At 35.5% G+C, this 17,752-nt stretch overlaps 1 protein-coding gene across 1 annotated transcript; it reads left to right on the top strand.

Moving 5' to 3' along the window:
* Nucleotides 1-1,790: 1,790 nt before the first annotated feature.
* LOC128092780 (uncharacterized) lies at nt 1,791-2,867 on the top strand (the record flags this gene model as incomplete). Its single annotated transcript, XM_052707378.1, has 1 exon — nt 1,791-2,867. A coding segment is annotated over one exon (1,077 nt), but the record flags the coding sequence as incomplete, so codon positions are not given.
* Nucleotides 2,868-17,752: the final 14,885 nt, after the last annotated feature.

Below are 17,752 nucleotides of genomic sequence, written 5' to 3' on the forward strand. Positions count from 1 at the left end.
GTCCTACCACCAACGTAAAGTGGGTGTGTCCCGTGGGGTGTGGAATATTTTTACCTTTTTAAACGTTCCCCGGATGTGGCGGCAAGCACTCGTTTCGTATTTCACTCGATGATGGTGATGATTTCGGTAGCTTCCGGTGAAACCGTTCCTCCCTGTGGTCATGAATAATTGTAATTAGATCAAATTTAATTTGATTCCACCATTTGATAAAGCAATTTATTCAGGGTTTTGGGAGCCAGGTGGTGAAGAATTTTGTAACAAACTGATGGATTTTTGGATGAAAGGATTGAGCAACAATGTGCTTTATTTCGGAGTAATTATTAAAATTAATTTAATTTGGAATTTGTTTTCTATAGTAAATATTTGGTTGAATTCATCAACTACATAGAAATGAAAACTCTTAGTATTTTTGCATGAACTACTTCAAATCTCACAAACTTGGCTGATGCAATTTCGTTTAATAATTGCTTTTTGCTCTCCTGCAAATAATTTCCGGCTGCACCCTCTAAATCCAATTCAGAAAATGCCAAAAACTACTTTGCACTGCATTCATCACCCTCGCAAAGCGCCAAAAACCTCATCACAATGTCATCGCGCCACCCACTACTCACAGCACCACCCACAACCCACCAAAGACTATTCATTACCGCCGCCCGAAATTCCTGTTGACGTACTAATTAACCAATTAAATCTTAATTACATAAAACGATAATCACGTTTACTGGCTCTGCGAGAAATTCGCGACGACCGCCACCAACGCCGACAACAACGTTGGCAAGTTTTCCCACTCAGCGGAAAAAGGAAATCCGCCCCATTATTCGACATGGCGAAGAAAAGCTCTTTTCATCTTTTGCCACTGCGATGTCGGGCGAGAGGGATGGGGAGGGAAAAACTCATCAACCACCAACGTCACTGGTGCGGCAGTCGTGCTCCTCTCTCTCTCTCTCTAGCCAAGACTCTAGTTGACTGATAGACTTTGTGACATTGTTGAACTTGCTTGGTTTTGGTGGGGCGGCGGCGTTCTGCGGAGGCGGAAGCTGAGGTTTGCTTCTCTCTGGTTAACCGGCAATCGCGTGGCGTGATGAAGCTGGGTAGGGTTTTGGGAACCGGGTGAACTTGAATCTGTGTTGATTTTGATCTTTTTAACGGTTAATGATTTGGTACTAGATGTGGTTCTGTTCAAATAATACCATATCACCATACCATACTAAACCATATCATGCCCATTTAATTTTCCATTATACAGTTCAGACTCGACTATTCGAAGCCTTGACTTCCGTCGTACAACAAAAACAAAAACAAAAACAAAAACAAAAACAAAAACAAAAACAAAAACAAAAACAAAAACAAAAACAAAAACAAAAACAAAAACAAAAACAAAAACAAAAACAAAAACAAAAACAAAAACAAAAACAAAAACAAAAACAAAAACAAAAACAAAAACAAAAACAAAAACAAAAACAAAAACAAAAACAAAAACAAAAACAAAAACAAAAACAAAAACAAAAACAAAAACAAAAACAAAAACAAAAACAAAAACAAAAACAAAAACAAAAACAAAAACAAAAACAAAAACAAAAACAAAAACAAAAACAAAAACAAAACCAAAAACAAAAACAAAAACAAAAACAAAAACAAAAACAAAAACAAAAACAAAAACAAAAACAAAAACAAAAACAAAAACAAAAACAAAAACAAAAACAAAAACAAAAACAAAAACAAAAACAAAAACAAAAACAAAAACAAAAACAAAATCAAAACCAGAACCAGAACCAGAACCAGAACCAGAACCAGAACCAGAACCAGAACCAGAACCAGAACCAGAACCAGAACCAGAACCAGAACCAGAACCAGAACCAGAACCAGAACCAGAACCAGAACCAGAACCAGAACCAGAACCAGAACCAGAACCAGAACCAGAACCAGAACCAGAACCAGAACCAGAACCAGAACCAGAACCAGAACCAGAACCAGAACCAGAACCAGAACCAGAACCAGAACCAGAACCAGAACCAGAACCAGAACCAGAACCAGAACCAGAACCAGAACCAGAACCAGAACCAGAACCAGAACCAGAACCAGAACCAGAACCAGAACCAGAACCAGAACCAGAACCAGAACCAGAACCAGAACCAGAACCAGAACCAGAACCAGAACCAGAACCAGAACCAGAACCAGAACCAGAACCAGAACAAGAACCAGAACCAGAACCAGAACCAGAACCAGAACCAGAACCAGAACCAGAACCAGAACCAGAACCAGAACCAGAACCAGAACCAGAACCAGAACCAGAACCAGAACCAGAACCAGAACCAGAACCAGAACCAGAACCAGAACCAGAACCAGAACCAGAACCAGAACCAGAACCAGAACCAGAACCAGAACCAGAACCAGAACCAGAACCAGAACCAGAACCAGAACCAGAACCAGAACCAGAACCAGAACCAGAACCAGAACCAGAACCAGAACCAGAACCAGAACCAGAACCAGAACCAGAACCAGAACCAGAACCAGAACCAGAACCAGAACCAGAACCAGAACCAGAACCAGAACCAGAACCAGAACCAGAACCAGAACCAGAACCAGAACCAGAACCAGAACCAGAACCAGAACCAGAACCAGAACCAGAACCAGAACCAGAACCAGACCCAGAACCAGAACCAGAACCAGAACCAGAACCAGAACCAGAACCAGAACCAGAACCAGAACCAGAACCAGAACCAGAACCAGAACCAGAACCAGAACCAGAACCAGAACCAGAACCAGAACCAGAACCAGAACCAGAACCAGAACCAGAACCAGAACCAGAACCAGAACCAGAACCAGAACCAGAACCAGAACCAGAACCAGAACCAGAACCAGAACCAGAACCAGAACCAAAAAAAAAACATTAACAAAACTATATAATTTTTAATAGTGTTTTAATATACCCCAAAACGAACCGAGATTCAGCCAGTTAAGAGATAATCACGTGGAAAAAAAAACATGTCTACACACATCCCCACAGACATTTGCTCAGAAAATGAGTAGATATGCAGACAAAAAGATAAATCTAGGAGGTGTCTTTAAGAAGTTCAATTCGAGTGGTTTAATAGCATTTCCTCTGTGAAGAAGGCAAAACACGAAATATAAAAAACTGGAAACGGGAAATTGAGGCGATTCCAGCAAATTTTATTAAATTATCGTCGATAATATTATCGTCTGACGATAACGAAACTGGTTTTATCGTTATCGTTGCTTCAACCTTATCACCGATAATAGACGATAAATCATTATTTAAATCATTCTGAAATCGATGAATTCAATCATATCATGTTAAATTTGCAGTGCTTTCACTTAGAATATATTTTTTGAAAATCTAGTGAATTTCAAAGTATAAATATGTACTAAAAATTGTTCACAAAAAACCGTATTTTTTCGAACTTACTAATTTTTTTACAATTTGCAATATGGGTATCAAATAAATCGAAATTTTGTATGCTTTTTCTATTTATGATAGTTTTTTTTTTTTTTTTTTTTTTGAAAATACTTAAAACTTTCAAAAGATACCGTATTTGTTTTTAAAAATTCTCATTTTTTTAAACAAGCAATATGGATATTAAACGATGTGAAACTGTGATTGCCGTTTCACATTATAAGAGTTTTTTTTAATACTGAAATTTCCACAAAACACTGTAATTTTTTAAAGTACTAAAATTTTCAAAATATGAGCAATTCTCGCTGAAACCGTCCCACTAAATGCACATGTTCTCAAATCGTTACGGCAATGTTCTCATTCGATTCAGCGCACCAAAAAACCATTAAAACAACCTTCGAACCAATGAAAATGTCAGCCGTTAGCCACCTGTAAATAAAAACTTGTATTGAACTATGGATTTTTTCGAAAAAATGCCCTAATTTGGAGAAATGATATCTCCCAAAATACATTACCAAACATCAAAAAGTTATATATCGTTGGAAAGGTAATCGCGAGGGCTTTCTATCGCACTTTGAAAAACATTTCATAAATTATTTTTTCAAGGGTAATATTAAGGGTTTTTGAGAAACTTACTCTTAATTTTGAATTTTGACCGTGTTCGCAACCACTTATCATTACGCAACCATTTTCATTCGAAAGATTGGAAGATTTTGCATAAAATCAACTTGAGAAAAGTAGTGTAATGAAATAGTTTTCGTATAGTTATTAACGGATGAAAGAAATTGGAAAAATTTCAGGTAAAAATAACCAAAGCTCAGACTTCAGAAATGAACCTAATTTACAGTCAAAACAAAGCAGGATTGTATTTGAGCCGAATGTACAGTCATCTGAGGCAAATCTGGACATATAGGATGAATAGGGACAGCTATATCAACTATACTTTCACTCATCAGATCATATTTTTAAATTGTTTATGTAAAAACATACATAAACAAACAAGTTTCTAAATTTTATGCAATTAAGTACTTTGAAAACTAATGTCCTTACTTAGACTGTAGTCTCGATTCACCACATTTCACTGAAGCAATATTTTATGTACAGAATTTGTTTTGGGACAAGCTTTATAAGTATAACCTCAATCGTGCACAAAAAAGTGCAATGTTCAAATCAATATTTTTTTTATCAAGTTAAAATTGTATGGGGCTGTTGATACCATAAAAAAGCAAAAAAAAACTCGATTTTCGTCCAAATTGTACTACGCCCTTTCATTAGACACAGGTCAATTTACGATAAATTTACCTTAATTTGAGATTGAAACTGCCCCCAATTGAAAACTGAATGAAAAAATAACTAAAATTAAAACAAAAAAAAGTTAAAAATTCCTTTACCCCACACACGGAGCAAAGCTACGCACTTATTTTTTAGGGTAATTGCCTGTTTCTCGACATAAAAGCAATTTGAGGTGAATTCTAGTAATACGTTTTGAAAGCAAGTGATAAGGGTACCATTTGGTATATACCACAAATCAAAAATATTTTATGGTCATCGGTGACAAAATGATTGTCACTAGGTGCGTACCTTTGCCCCGCTCTTCTCTGATATAAAAAAAATTGGGATTAATTTAACTTTAATTTTTAATTGCTCTCAATATAAAAACCAAATTTAAAATTTTCATTTGTGCAACATAAATACATTGAAAAAAGTTTTAATTGAAAAACAGACTACACTTATTAATTCCACGTCTAATTATCTTTCTAGTGAGTTCTGACTCGACATTGTACGGCTTGCGGTTTCAGAGATATCGCAGTTTATCAATGAAGGTCTTTAAAATTAATTGCAGAAAAGTGAAACTTTGGGGTGGTATCAAATAAAAGGACCTAGCCCGATTTGGACGAAAATCGAGTTTTTTGCTTGTTTTTATGGTATCAACAGCTCCATTCAATTTAAACTTGATAAAAAAATATTGATTTCAACATTGCACTTTTTTGTGCACGATTGAGGTTATACAAATAAAGCAGATCTTCTGTATTATAAATATTTAAATATTTAAAAAATTTGAATTAAATTTAAAATATTATAAATATTACTTCAGTGAAATGTGGCGAATCGAGACTACAGTCTAAGTAAGGACATTAGTTTTCAAAGTACTTAATTGCATAAAATTTAGAAACTTGTTTGTTTATGTATGTTTTTACATAAACAATTTAAAAATATGATCTGATGAGTGAAAGTATAGTTGATATAGCTGTCCCTATTCATCCTATATGTCCAGATTTGCCTCAGATGACTGTACATTCGGCTCAAATACAATCCTGCTTTGTTTTGACTGTAAATTAGGTTCATTTCTGAAGTCTGAGCTTTGGTTATTTTTAACTGAAATTTTACCAATTTCTTTCATCCGTTAATAACTATACGAAAACTATTTCATTACACTACTTTTCTCAAGTTGATTTTATGCAAAATCTTCCAATCTTTCGAATGAAAATGGTTGCGTAATGATAAGTGGTTGCGAACACGGTCAAAATTCAAAATTAAGAGTAAGTTTCTCAAAAACCCTTAAAATTACCCTTGAAAAAATAATTTTTGAAATGTTTTTCAAAGTGCGATAGAAAGCCCTCGCGATTACCTTTCCAACGATATATAACTTTTTGATGTTTGGTAATGTATTTTGGGAGATATCATTTCTCCAAATTAGGGCATTTTTTCGAAAAAATCCATAGTTCAATACAAGTTTTTATTTACAGGTGGCTAACGGCTGACATTTTCATTGGTTCGAAGGTTGTTTTAATGGTTTTTTGGTGCGCTGAATCGAATGAGAACATTGCCGTAACGATTTGAGAACATGTGCATTTAGTGGGACGGTTTCAGCGAGAATTGCTCATATGCAATATGGGTATCAAACGACGCAAAATTTTGCATAGTTTTTCACTTGAATAGAGTTTTTTTAAATCCTAAATTTTCACAGATGAGCAGTTCTCTACGGAATCGGTCTTTTTTCTTAAATTTTAATTTTTTTATTTTTTAATCCGGCTGAAACTTTTTTGGTGCCTTCGGTATGCCCAAAAGAAGCCATTTTGCATCATTAGTTCGTTCGTATAATTTTCCATACAAATTTGGCAGCTGTCCATGCCAAGGATGCCAGGTACACAGATTTGTCTGTGTTTCACAGACTTTTGAGCTTGTGTCAGACATTTTTTGAGGTGCACAGACTTTTAAAAAACTTCATTAAATTATTATTTTGTAATCTTTTTTTGTCGAAACTTAATTCGAAAGTCTTCAAATGCTTAAAAACGCAATTTCTGATGGATTTCAATGACTGTGAATTGATATATTTGAATTTTAGACAAATGCACAGACAAACACAGACTTTTTTACAGACATTTAAAAAAAAAAACAAGTGGCATCCCTGGTCCATGCAAAAATGATATGTGAAATTTAAAAAATCTGTATCTTTTCAAGGAATTTTTTGATCGATTTGGTGTCTTCGGCAAAGTTGTAGGTATGGATATGGACTACACTTTTTCTATTTTTTGATATGTTTTAGAGGACATCAAATGCCAACTTTTCAGAAATTTCCATAATGAGCAAAAAATCTTTGACAGAGTTATGATTTTTTGAATCAATACAGATTTTTTCAAAAAATGGAAATGTTGGTCGCAAAATTTTTTTAACTGCATTTTTCTATGTAAAATCGAATTTGCAATCAAAAACTACTTTAGTAAATTTTTGATAAAGTGCACCGTTTCCAAGTTAAAATCATTTTTAGGTGACTTTTTTGAAAATAGTCGCAGTTTTTCATTTTTTTAAAATAGTGCCCATGTTTGCCCACTATTGAAAAAACATATTTTTGAAATCTGAGAAAATTCTCTATATTTTGCTTTATTGAACTTTGTTGATGCGACCCATAGTTGCTGAGATATTGCTATGCAAAGGCTAAAAAAAAGGAAAATTGATGTTTTCTAAGTCTCACCCAAACAACCCACCATTTTCTAATGTCGATATCTCAGCAACGATAGGTCCGATTAACAATGTTAAAACATGAAACATTCGTGAAATTTTCAAAAATTTAAAATCAGGACTAACATTTTAAACGGGCCAAACATTCAATATTACGCCCATTTGAAATGTTAGTCTTGATTTTAAATTTTTGAAAATATTTTTTTCGAAAGGATTGGAAAATTTCACGAATGTTTCATGTTTTAACATTGTAAGTTGCTGAGATATCGACATTAGAAAATGGTGGGTTGTTTGGGTGAGACTAAGATAACATCAATTTTTCTGTTTTTTAACCTTTGCATGGCAATATCTCAGCAACTATGGGTCGTATCAACAAAGTCTGAAAAAGCAAAATATAGAGAATGATCTCAGCTTTTCAAAAATATTTTTTTCAAAGTTGGCAAACATGGGCACTAATTATAAGTATAAAGTTACCTAAAAATGGTTATAACTTGGAAACGGTGCATTTTATCAAAAATTTACTAAAGTAGTTTTTGATTGCAAATTCGATTTTACATCGAAAAATGCAGTTGAAACATTTTTGCGACCAATATTTAGATTTTTTGAAAAAATCAGTATTGATTCAAAAAATCATAACTCGGTCAAAGATTTTTTGCCCATTTGAAAATTTCTGAAAAGTTGGCATTTGATGTCCTCTAAAACATATCAAAAAATAAAAAAAAATAAAAATAGTGTTTTTTTGCAAATCAAGTTTTAGTGACAAAAAGTTAAATTAAAAATCACCAAAATTTTTTTTACCGTGTATCATTTTTTTTTTCAGTGTAGTCCATATCCATACCTACAACTTTGCCGAAGACACCAAATCGATCAAAAAATTCCTTCAAAAGATACAGATTTTTGAATTTTCACATATCATTTTTGTATGGACAGCTGCCAAATTTGTATGGAAAATTATATGGACAAACTAATGATGCAAAATGGCTTCTTTGGGCATACCGAAGGCACCAAAAAAGTTTCAGCCGGATTAAAAATTACAAATAAAAACGAATGACCGAAATCTCAGAGAATTGCTCAGATTTAGAAAAATACGATATTTTGTGAAAATTATAGTATTTTCCAAAAAAAACTCTAATTAAGTGAAAAAGCATACCAAATTTTGTAAATTATGAAAATTTGAGAATACTCGAAAATATATGGTAGTATGTGAACAATTTGGAGTACATATTTAACTTTGAAACTAACTAGATTTTCAAAAAAATAAATTCGCAGTAAAAGCATCGAAAATTTAACATAATACGGTTGAATGAAAGATTTTAAAATCCATTATCGGCGATAAGATTATTGCCTATAGAATTTTCGAAATAATGATAACGATAACGATAGATTATCGTTATCGTCCCGACGATAACGATAGAATTATCGTTATCAAGCCTCGATAGTTTTATCGTTAACAACCTTGTTGATAATACTGGTACAACCCGAGTAATTTTTGATTAAAAAATATCTCCGAAACAGCTGAACCGCATAAGAAGGTGAAAAGTTCAGCTAAAATATTGAGGATTTGTAAGATTTAGCTAGAAACACTTTATAGGCCACATAAATAATTTATTTTCTGGCTTGAAGGTCTCGGGATCAAAGGGCCTTATAAGGATATTTTATTCTAATATTTTGACATGTATCACGTAACTTAGATAAAAAGTTAGTTTTTAATAACATGATATAATTTGATGAACATAATTTAAAAGTTTTAGCTATACGTATTAATAGGACTTATAGTATTTTGCATTTTCAAAGAAATAAGTTTTCGCATAGTGCTTGAAGTTCGATCAATGTTCTAACTTTATAAAATAGTAGTTTTTTATTCCTTTTTGGAGCATAACAGTTTTGATGATAAATAAAAAAAATATCGTGTAGAAATGCGACACTAGCCAAATGGTTCAGAAAACCCTACCTCTCAACGTTCTACCCTAGAGTATTCGAGGGAATTAATTGCTGGGGCCACGAGCGAGAGAGTGTCGGGCGGGCAAAAACAACCCAGCTAATTGAATAAATACTGGAAGACATCCTGCGAGCTTATGCTGTGTGTTTGGAGGAATTATATTAAGATTAATGACTTCCTGTGTTTTGGGCTGAGAATGGTGGCGGTAGCTGGAAACCGGAAAGCAACATCGGGATTAGTCAAGGCATTGTGGTTTGATGATGACTTTGGCTTTGATAGTTCCGCCCTCAGAATGATGAGGTGATAATGGATAATTTGGAAATTTGTCAGCTCTTTGAAGTCGGCTAGGTGTGATTTGGAGGTGATTAATTGAAAGTTGATTATGCTTCAGGAAACGAGTAAAATTATTTGGAATCGGAACACAAAAAAAAAATCCAAGTGTAAATTCAAGGAAATCTCCCTTCACCGAGTCTATTTCCACCCATCAAACAGATCAAAAGAAGTTTTCCAAAATCGATAGTCTTGCACTGCTGCTGCTCGTTGCTCTTGGACTGGCTTCTTATCATTCACGGCACGATTTTCCCGAGTTTTACTCCCCCGGTGGTGGCGTCTGCATTGAGGTCACCATCATCGACTGGCAGCACAAAACAGCAACTCATCCTGGATTCTGGAGTCACACAAACACACACACCCCCAGAAACACCTAGCCAACGCAAAGAAACTTTGACTGGTGCGCCATTTTTCGACCTTTCCGGGCGAAAAACTATTTTTCTTTTAACCTCCCCCCTCTGGAGAAACTCAAAATTGCGCCAAAATGGAAAATTAAATTGACATCAATTTGGTCGGAATTCGTGTCGCTTTTTTTGTCAAGTTTTTGTTTTTAACTTTAAAAACTAACTTAATCCACCTATGTGGTTGGAGCCTTCCTCACAACAATGGCTGTACACAAGTTTCATCTATTTTTTAGATCCGGCTTCCAAAAAGTACATCGATATCACTTAAGTGGCCATATCTCGAGACAGGGTTGCCAGATCTTCAATGTTTTGCACTCGTTGGAAAGGTCTTTTGATAAACTAACCAACAATGGGTCGGATGGTGGATCCGGACATAGTTTACATACATTTAAGTGAGATCCGGCTTCAAAAAAGTACATCATATCACTTAAGGGACCATATCTCGAGACAGGGTTGCCAGATCTTCAATGTTTTAGACTCGTTGGAAAGGTCTTTTGATAATCTTACCAACAATGGGTCGGATGGTGGATCCGGACATAGTTTACATACATTTAAGTGAGATCCGGCTTCAAAAAAGTACATCAATATCACTTAAGTGACCATATCTCGAGACAGGGTTGCCAGATCTTCAATGTTTTGGACTCATTGGAAAGGTCTTTTGATAACCTAACCAACAATGGGTCGGATGATGGACCCGGACATAGTTTACATACATTTAAGTGAGATCCGGCTTCAAAAAAGTATATCAATATCACTTAAGTGATCATATCTCCAGACAGGGTTGCCAGATCTTCAATGTTTTGGACTCATTGGAAAGGTCTTTTGATAACCTAACCAACAATGGGTCGGATGGTGGATCCGGACATAGTACACATACATTTAAGTGAGATCCGGCTTCAAAAAAGTACATCAATATCCTTTAAGTGGCCATATCTCGAGACAGGGTTGCCAGATCTTCAATGATCTAATCTAACCAACAATGGGTCGGATGGTGGATCCGGACATAGTACACATACATTTAAGTGAGATCCGGCTTCAAAAAAGTACATCAATATCACTTAAGTGACCATATCTCGAGACAGGGTTGCCAGATCTTCAATGTTTTGGACTCATTGGAAAGGTCTTTTGATAACCTAACCAACAATGGGTCGGATGGTGGATCCGGACATAGTACACATACATTTAAGTGAGATCCGGCTTCAAAAAAGTACATCAATATCACTTAAGTGGCCATATCTCGAGACAGGGTTGCCAGATCTTCAATGTTTTGGACTCGTTAGAAAGGTCTTTTGATAACCTAACCAACAATGGGTCGGATGGTGGATCCGGACATAGTACACATACATTTAAGTGAGATCCGGCTTCAAAAAAGTACATCAATATCACTTAAGTGACCATATCTCGAGACAGGGTTGCCAGATCTTCAATGTTTTGGACTCATTGGAAAGGTCTTTTGATAACCTAACCAACAATGGGTCGGATGGTGGATCCGGACATAGTACACATACATTTAAGTGAGATCCGGCTTCAAAAAAGTACATCAATATCACTTAAGTGGCCATATCTCGAGACAGGGTTGCCAGATCTTCAATGTTTTGGACTCGTTAGAAAGGTCTTCTGATAACCTTACCAACGATGGGTCGGATGATGGATCCGGACATAGTTTACATACATTTAAGTGAGATCCGGCTTCAAAAAAGTACATCAATATCACTTAAGTGGCCATATCTCGAGACAGGGTTGCCAGATCTTCAATGTTTTGCACTCGTTGGAAAGGTCTTTTGATAACCTAACCAACAATGGGTCGGATGGTGGATCCGGACATAGTTTACATACATTTAAGTGAGATCCGGCTTCAAAAAAGTACATCATATCACTTAAGGGACCATATCTCGAGACAGGGTTGCCAGATCTTCAATGTTTTAGACTCGTTGGAAAGGTCTTTTGATAATCTTACCAACAATGGGTCGGATGATGGACCCGGACATAGTTTACATACATTTAAGTGAGATCCGGCTTCAAAAAAGTATATCAATATCACTTAAGTGGCCATATCTCGAGACAGGGTTGCCAGATCTTCAATGTTTGGCACTCGTTGGAAAGGTCTTTTGATAACCTAACCAACAATGGGTTGGATGTTGGATCCGGACATAGTACACATACATTTAAGTGAGATCCGGCTTCAAAAAAGTACATCAATATCACTTAAGTGGCCATATCTCGAGACAGGGTTGCCAGATCTTCAATGTTTTGCACTCGTTGGAAAGGTCTTTTGATAACCTAACCAACAATGGGTTGGATGTTGGATCCGGACATAGTACTCATACATTTAAGTGAGATCCGGCTTCAAAAAAAGTACATCAATATCACTTAAGTGGCCATATCTCGAGACAGGGTTGCCAGATCTTCAATGTTTTGCACTCGTTGGAAAGGTCTTTTGATAACCTAACCAACAATGGGTCGGATGGTGGATCCGGACATAGTACACATACATTTAAGTGAGATCCGGCTTCAAAAAAGTACATCAATATCCTTTAAGTGGCCATATCTCGAGACAGGGTTGCCAGATTTTCAATGTTTTAGACTCGTTGGAAAGGTCTTTTGATAACCTAACCAACGTCGGGTCGGATAGTGGAGCCGGACATAGTTTACATACATTTAAGTGAGATCCGGCTTCAAAAAAGTACATCAATATCACTTAAGTGGCCATATCTCGAGACAGGGTTGCCAGATCTTCAATGTTTTGAACTCGTTGGAAAGGTCTTTTGATAACCTAACCAACGATGGGTCGGATGATGGACCCGGACATAGTTTACATACAGTTAAGTGAGATCCAAATATATGTGAAAACACATTTTTATACATAACTTTTGAACTACTTATCGAAACTTCAATCTGTATAAAACTCGATCTATGGGACACTAAACCAAGTCGAATGCAACAAGTTCGGGTCAAATCGGTTCAGCCAGTGCCGAGAAACATGAGCTAGTTTGTTGGTCACATACATACATACACACACACATACACACACACATACACACACACATACACACACACATACACACAGACATTTGTTCAGTTTTCGATTCTGAGTCGATATGTATACATGAAGGTGGGTCTACGACGTTTTTATACGAAGTTCATTTTTAGAGCAAGATTATAGCCTTACCTCAGTGAGGAAGGCAAAAATGACTCTTATTTCATCCCGGCCTTCAATCACACTGCAGCAGAGATCGGTGCCAGTGATGCCAGCAGCAGCTGTTTGGCCCATAAAACACCCACTGCAGGAGTGGGATTTTGGTAGGGAAAATTAAAAACGCACAAGTCGAATCTCGTGTTTCGTTTGGTTAAGCAGAAGCTGTCGAAGAACAACAAGCATCAATGAACGGCTTTTTTTTCGGGAGGCGAACGAGAAGGAGCCAACGACTTTGACGGGTTGTACGTGCTGTCAGAGCGTGGCACGAGTTTTGGGACTTGAACAGTTTGGATCACTCCCACGACGGGAAAATTTCTTGGGTGTGATTGAAAGAAAAGTCAATTGAATTTGTTTTGTGTTGTTTTGCTACTGTTGGTTAAGGGGAGTTAATTAAAAAGCAATCGATCAGACAATAGTTTTGGTTTAGACCGCTTCGGTCATTTGATTTTGTTTGTATTTTTTTATTACGGCTGAAACTTTCTTGGTGCCTTCGATATGCCCAAAGAAGCCATTTTGCATCATTAGTTTGTCCATATAATTTTCCATACAAATTTGTCAGCTGTCCATAGATAAATGATATATGTAAATTCAAAAATCTGTATCTATTGAAGGAATAAGGACCACACTGGAAAAAATGATACACGGTAAAATTAGTTTGGGTGATTTTTGTCACTGATTAAAAAAACACAATTTTTATTTTTTTTTATTTTCTGTAATGTTTTAGGGGACATAAAATGCCAACTTTTCAGAATTTTCCAGAACGGGCAAAAAATCTTTGACCAAGTAATGATTTTTTGAAACAATACTATTTAAAAAAATTAAATTTTTGTCGCATTTTTTTTTCATTCCATTTTTTTATGTTAAATTGAATTTGCAATAAAAAATTACATAATTAAAATGTTGATTAAGTGAACCGATTTCAAACTTTAGTCACTTTTAGGCAAGTTTTTTTTTAATAGTCGCAGTTATTGATTTTTTACAATTAGTCCCCATGTTTGCCCACTTTCACAAATCAAGACTAACAATTCAAAAGGACGTAATATTGAGCATGCATGAGCATGAGCATGAGAGATCACCCATGGTTGCCCCTCCGTTGCTGAACAGAACCGTAATATCCTTTCAGCACTACTGATTATAGACTTCGACGATCTAGTGGTGTTTCCCTTATCAACAGCATGTATGAATGCGCTGAAAAGATAAAACACCATGATTGCTAAAGCTAGATCAGTTGCGAATAGGTAACAGTCATTGGCCACCAACGGCGCCCGCCATGTCAGTTTGTAGATCTCGATTTTAAGGGACGGGAATGTTAGTTAGCTCAGGTTGCTACTAGGGTTTACCCTGTGCTTACACCCCACAGGCGCCAGTAACCTGAAAATCTGTTAGTAAGGTAGGGTTTTTGGTCAGGATTCATCATAGAAGATGATGATGCGACCCAAAATCATAGTATTTGTTGAAAGGTTTTATATATTATTCTCAAGGCAAGCAATCGGATGCTGCGGATGAGACATTTCCCGATTATTGATTGTTAAATTTTAAATGCAATGGTTTAATCTTAGACAGCCGGCTGTGGAAAGATATAACCAAATAATGTTTATTTATAGTATGGGGTGTTGAACGTAATGATTCAATGTTAGCGCGGTTTGAATTTTAAATATCTTAACTTGTAATTCATAAGGTAATAATTGAAACGTTATGCAACGCGACGCTTCGGAGCTAGAAGACTAAAAAACCGCTTTATAATAACACATGTTACCGTGCCTTACGAGTATCTATACTTAAGAAAGATCTTTTGCGTGTTATTCTAAACAAGAGTTGTTTAACCAATTACCACCGGATTATTTCCACTCTTAAAAATATACGCATCAAATCACAAAGCTTGCAATTGAATTATAATGAATGATTAACGACCGCCGGTATTATTTGTATTTAGTGGATGTAGTTTAAATTATCTAAACCGTTCATTCTTAGACAGCCGGCTGTGGAAAGATTGAACCTGAATGACTGGAAATAGGTAAATAGCAAAACCTTGCAACGATGTTGCTGAATAATTGTACGCGTTTTTTTTTTTCGAAAATCACAGTTATCTTGCCCTAAAACCAAGTTATTAACAGTCTGGACCCGATACCTGATTTTTCTGTTACATTCTTATTGGAATATCATATCAACTGTAACGGGAATTGCAAGCACCGGGTCCTGACTATTAATTAATACTATCCACACTCATTCATTCACTCACACAACCAATCACACACAAAACTAACTAATTACTGTTCAAGTGTCTTAATTTTTTGCGAAGTGTTAAATTACGTACAAATAATGCGACATGGGCAAAAATGCAAAAGATAGTTCGAACTCTTATTTTTATCATTTGCTTTCTATATCTTTTCTTATTTGAAAAGCCAATTCTTAAAATAGATTTGATGTAACAAAAGAACAACCCTGTCCAATTCCATTCACACTTCACACACATACAATAATATTCCAATTGGAATTCGCTCACCCGGTTGCATTGCAGTATGTTTGGGTCACCAGCAGCACACAAGTGGCCGTCTCTCGCACAACCCAAACTGAAAACAGTGCCGACGCCGCTCGCTCTCTCACTCTTAACCACTGAAAGCACACTTTTATATCGCGTTTCCCCGTCAAAATCTGTCGAAGCGGTCAAGTCAACGAGTCATCGCCAGACCAACACCACCGCATCTCGTCGTTCACGCCAACACACTTCCGCTTCTCTTTCCGACTTCTCGATCCCAGAACCACACCAACACTACGAAACGCCTCACTTTCTTCGACGCATCCAAGAAAAAATCACCGCCGACAGCAAATAACACATAGGGGAACTATACCCTTTCTCAGCCTATTTCTATTATCGGCCTATCAGCACTTTGATCATGAATTACAGCTGTCATAAAATGTTTTTGACTGTTCCAAAGTAATAAATAGCTCAAATAAAAGTGAGCAAGCAACTTTCTATTGTTGATACATCTTAAAATGTTGATTTAATAGCGGAAAACGGCAAAAGTGATGAGAATTGGTCAAACGGCTTAGAGTGATTAAAATGGGCATATTTCCCCTATCTATCTATAGATTGGTACCACTTTTGTTAACCATATAACTCGAATTCAAGCACAAATTTCGAGTTAAGAAGCAACCGTACACGCGCAACCCTGTCAACCAAACCGCACTCCCACCAATCAATGAAAGCAAAACAATAACAATCAATTCAAAAGGACGTAATATTGAATGTTTAGCCCTTTTGAAATGTTAGTAATGATTTTAAAAATATATTGTTTTCGAAATGATCGGAAAAAATTCACGAATGTTTCATTTTATAACATTGAAAATCGGACGATTTGTTGTTGAGATATCGACATTAGAAAATGGTGGATTGTTTGTGTGAAACTTAGAAAACATCAATTTTCCTGTTTTAAAATCTTTGCATGTCAATATCTCAGCAACTAAAGGTCGTATGAACAAATTTCAAAAAAGCTAAATAAAGATACTTTTTCTAAAATTTTCTAAAATATTTTTTTTTTCAATAGTTGGCAAACATGGGTACTAATTTAAAAAAATCAATAACTCCGACTATTTTCAAAACAAAAAATACCTGAAAATGGCTATAGCTTCAAAACGGTGCACTTTATCAAAATTTCACTAGATTACTTTTTGATCGCAAATTCCATTTTACATCGAAAAATTAAGTTAAATGTTTTTTTTCGACCAATATTTCTATTTTTTAAATCAGTATTGTTTCAAAAATTCATAAATCGGTCAAAGATTTGTTGGCCGTTCTGGAAAATTCTGAAATGTAGGCATACCAAAAAAAATGTGTTTTTTTTTGGAAATCAAGTTTTAGTGACAAAAAGTGGAATTAAAATTCATCAAAAAAAGGTACCGTGTTTAATTTTTTTCACTGAGTCCTTATTACCTACAATTTTCCGAAGATATCAAATCGATCAAAAAATTCCTTCAAAAGATACAGATTTTTGAATTTTAATACATCCTTTTGTATGAACGGTTGCCAAATTCTTTGGGCTTCTTTGGGCATACCGAAGGTTCCAAAAAAAATCAGCCGTATTAAAAATACAAAAATATTTTTTTTAAAAAGACCGATTTCGTAGAGTATTGTTCCTTAGTACTGTACAACATCAAGTCTATAAATTTTAATCATTGCTCACGTTAAATACTTTTCTTTATTTTATGCAGATTTTTAAAAAAATAAATGGTAACAAGACAAATAAATTTATTATTTTAAATTAGAGGTGGGCAATACCTCTCGTTTTAGGAGTCACCCATTTTCGTACGCTCTTTGAAAAAAGCAACTCTTTAGAACGGTTCTTCAGCTCTTTTTTTTCAAAATTTTGATAAAAATGATATTTTTGTCTTTCTTACAAAAGAAAGGTTTGAGGTTTGCTTTTGGAAAAACACTTTTCGTCGTCGTCCTAGAATAAAATCCTTTTACTAAATTGAAGGTTTAAATGCGCTCTTTCGATTGAATTTTGGCC

Source organism: Culex pipiens, chromosome 2, assembly GCF_016801865.2.
Source record: "Culex pipiens pallens isolate TS chromosome 2, TS_CPP_V2, whole genome shotgun sequence".
Classification (NCBI taxonomy): Eukaryota; Metazoa; Arthropoda; class Insecta; order Diptera; family Culicidae; genus Culex; species Culex pipiens.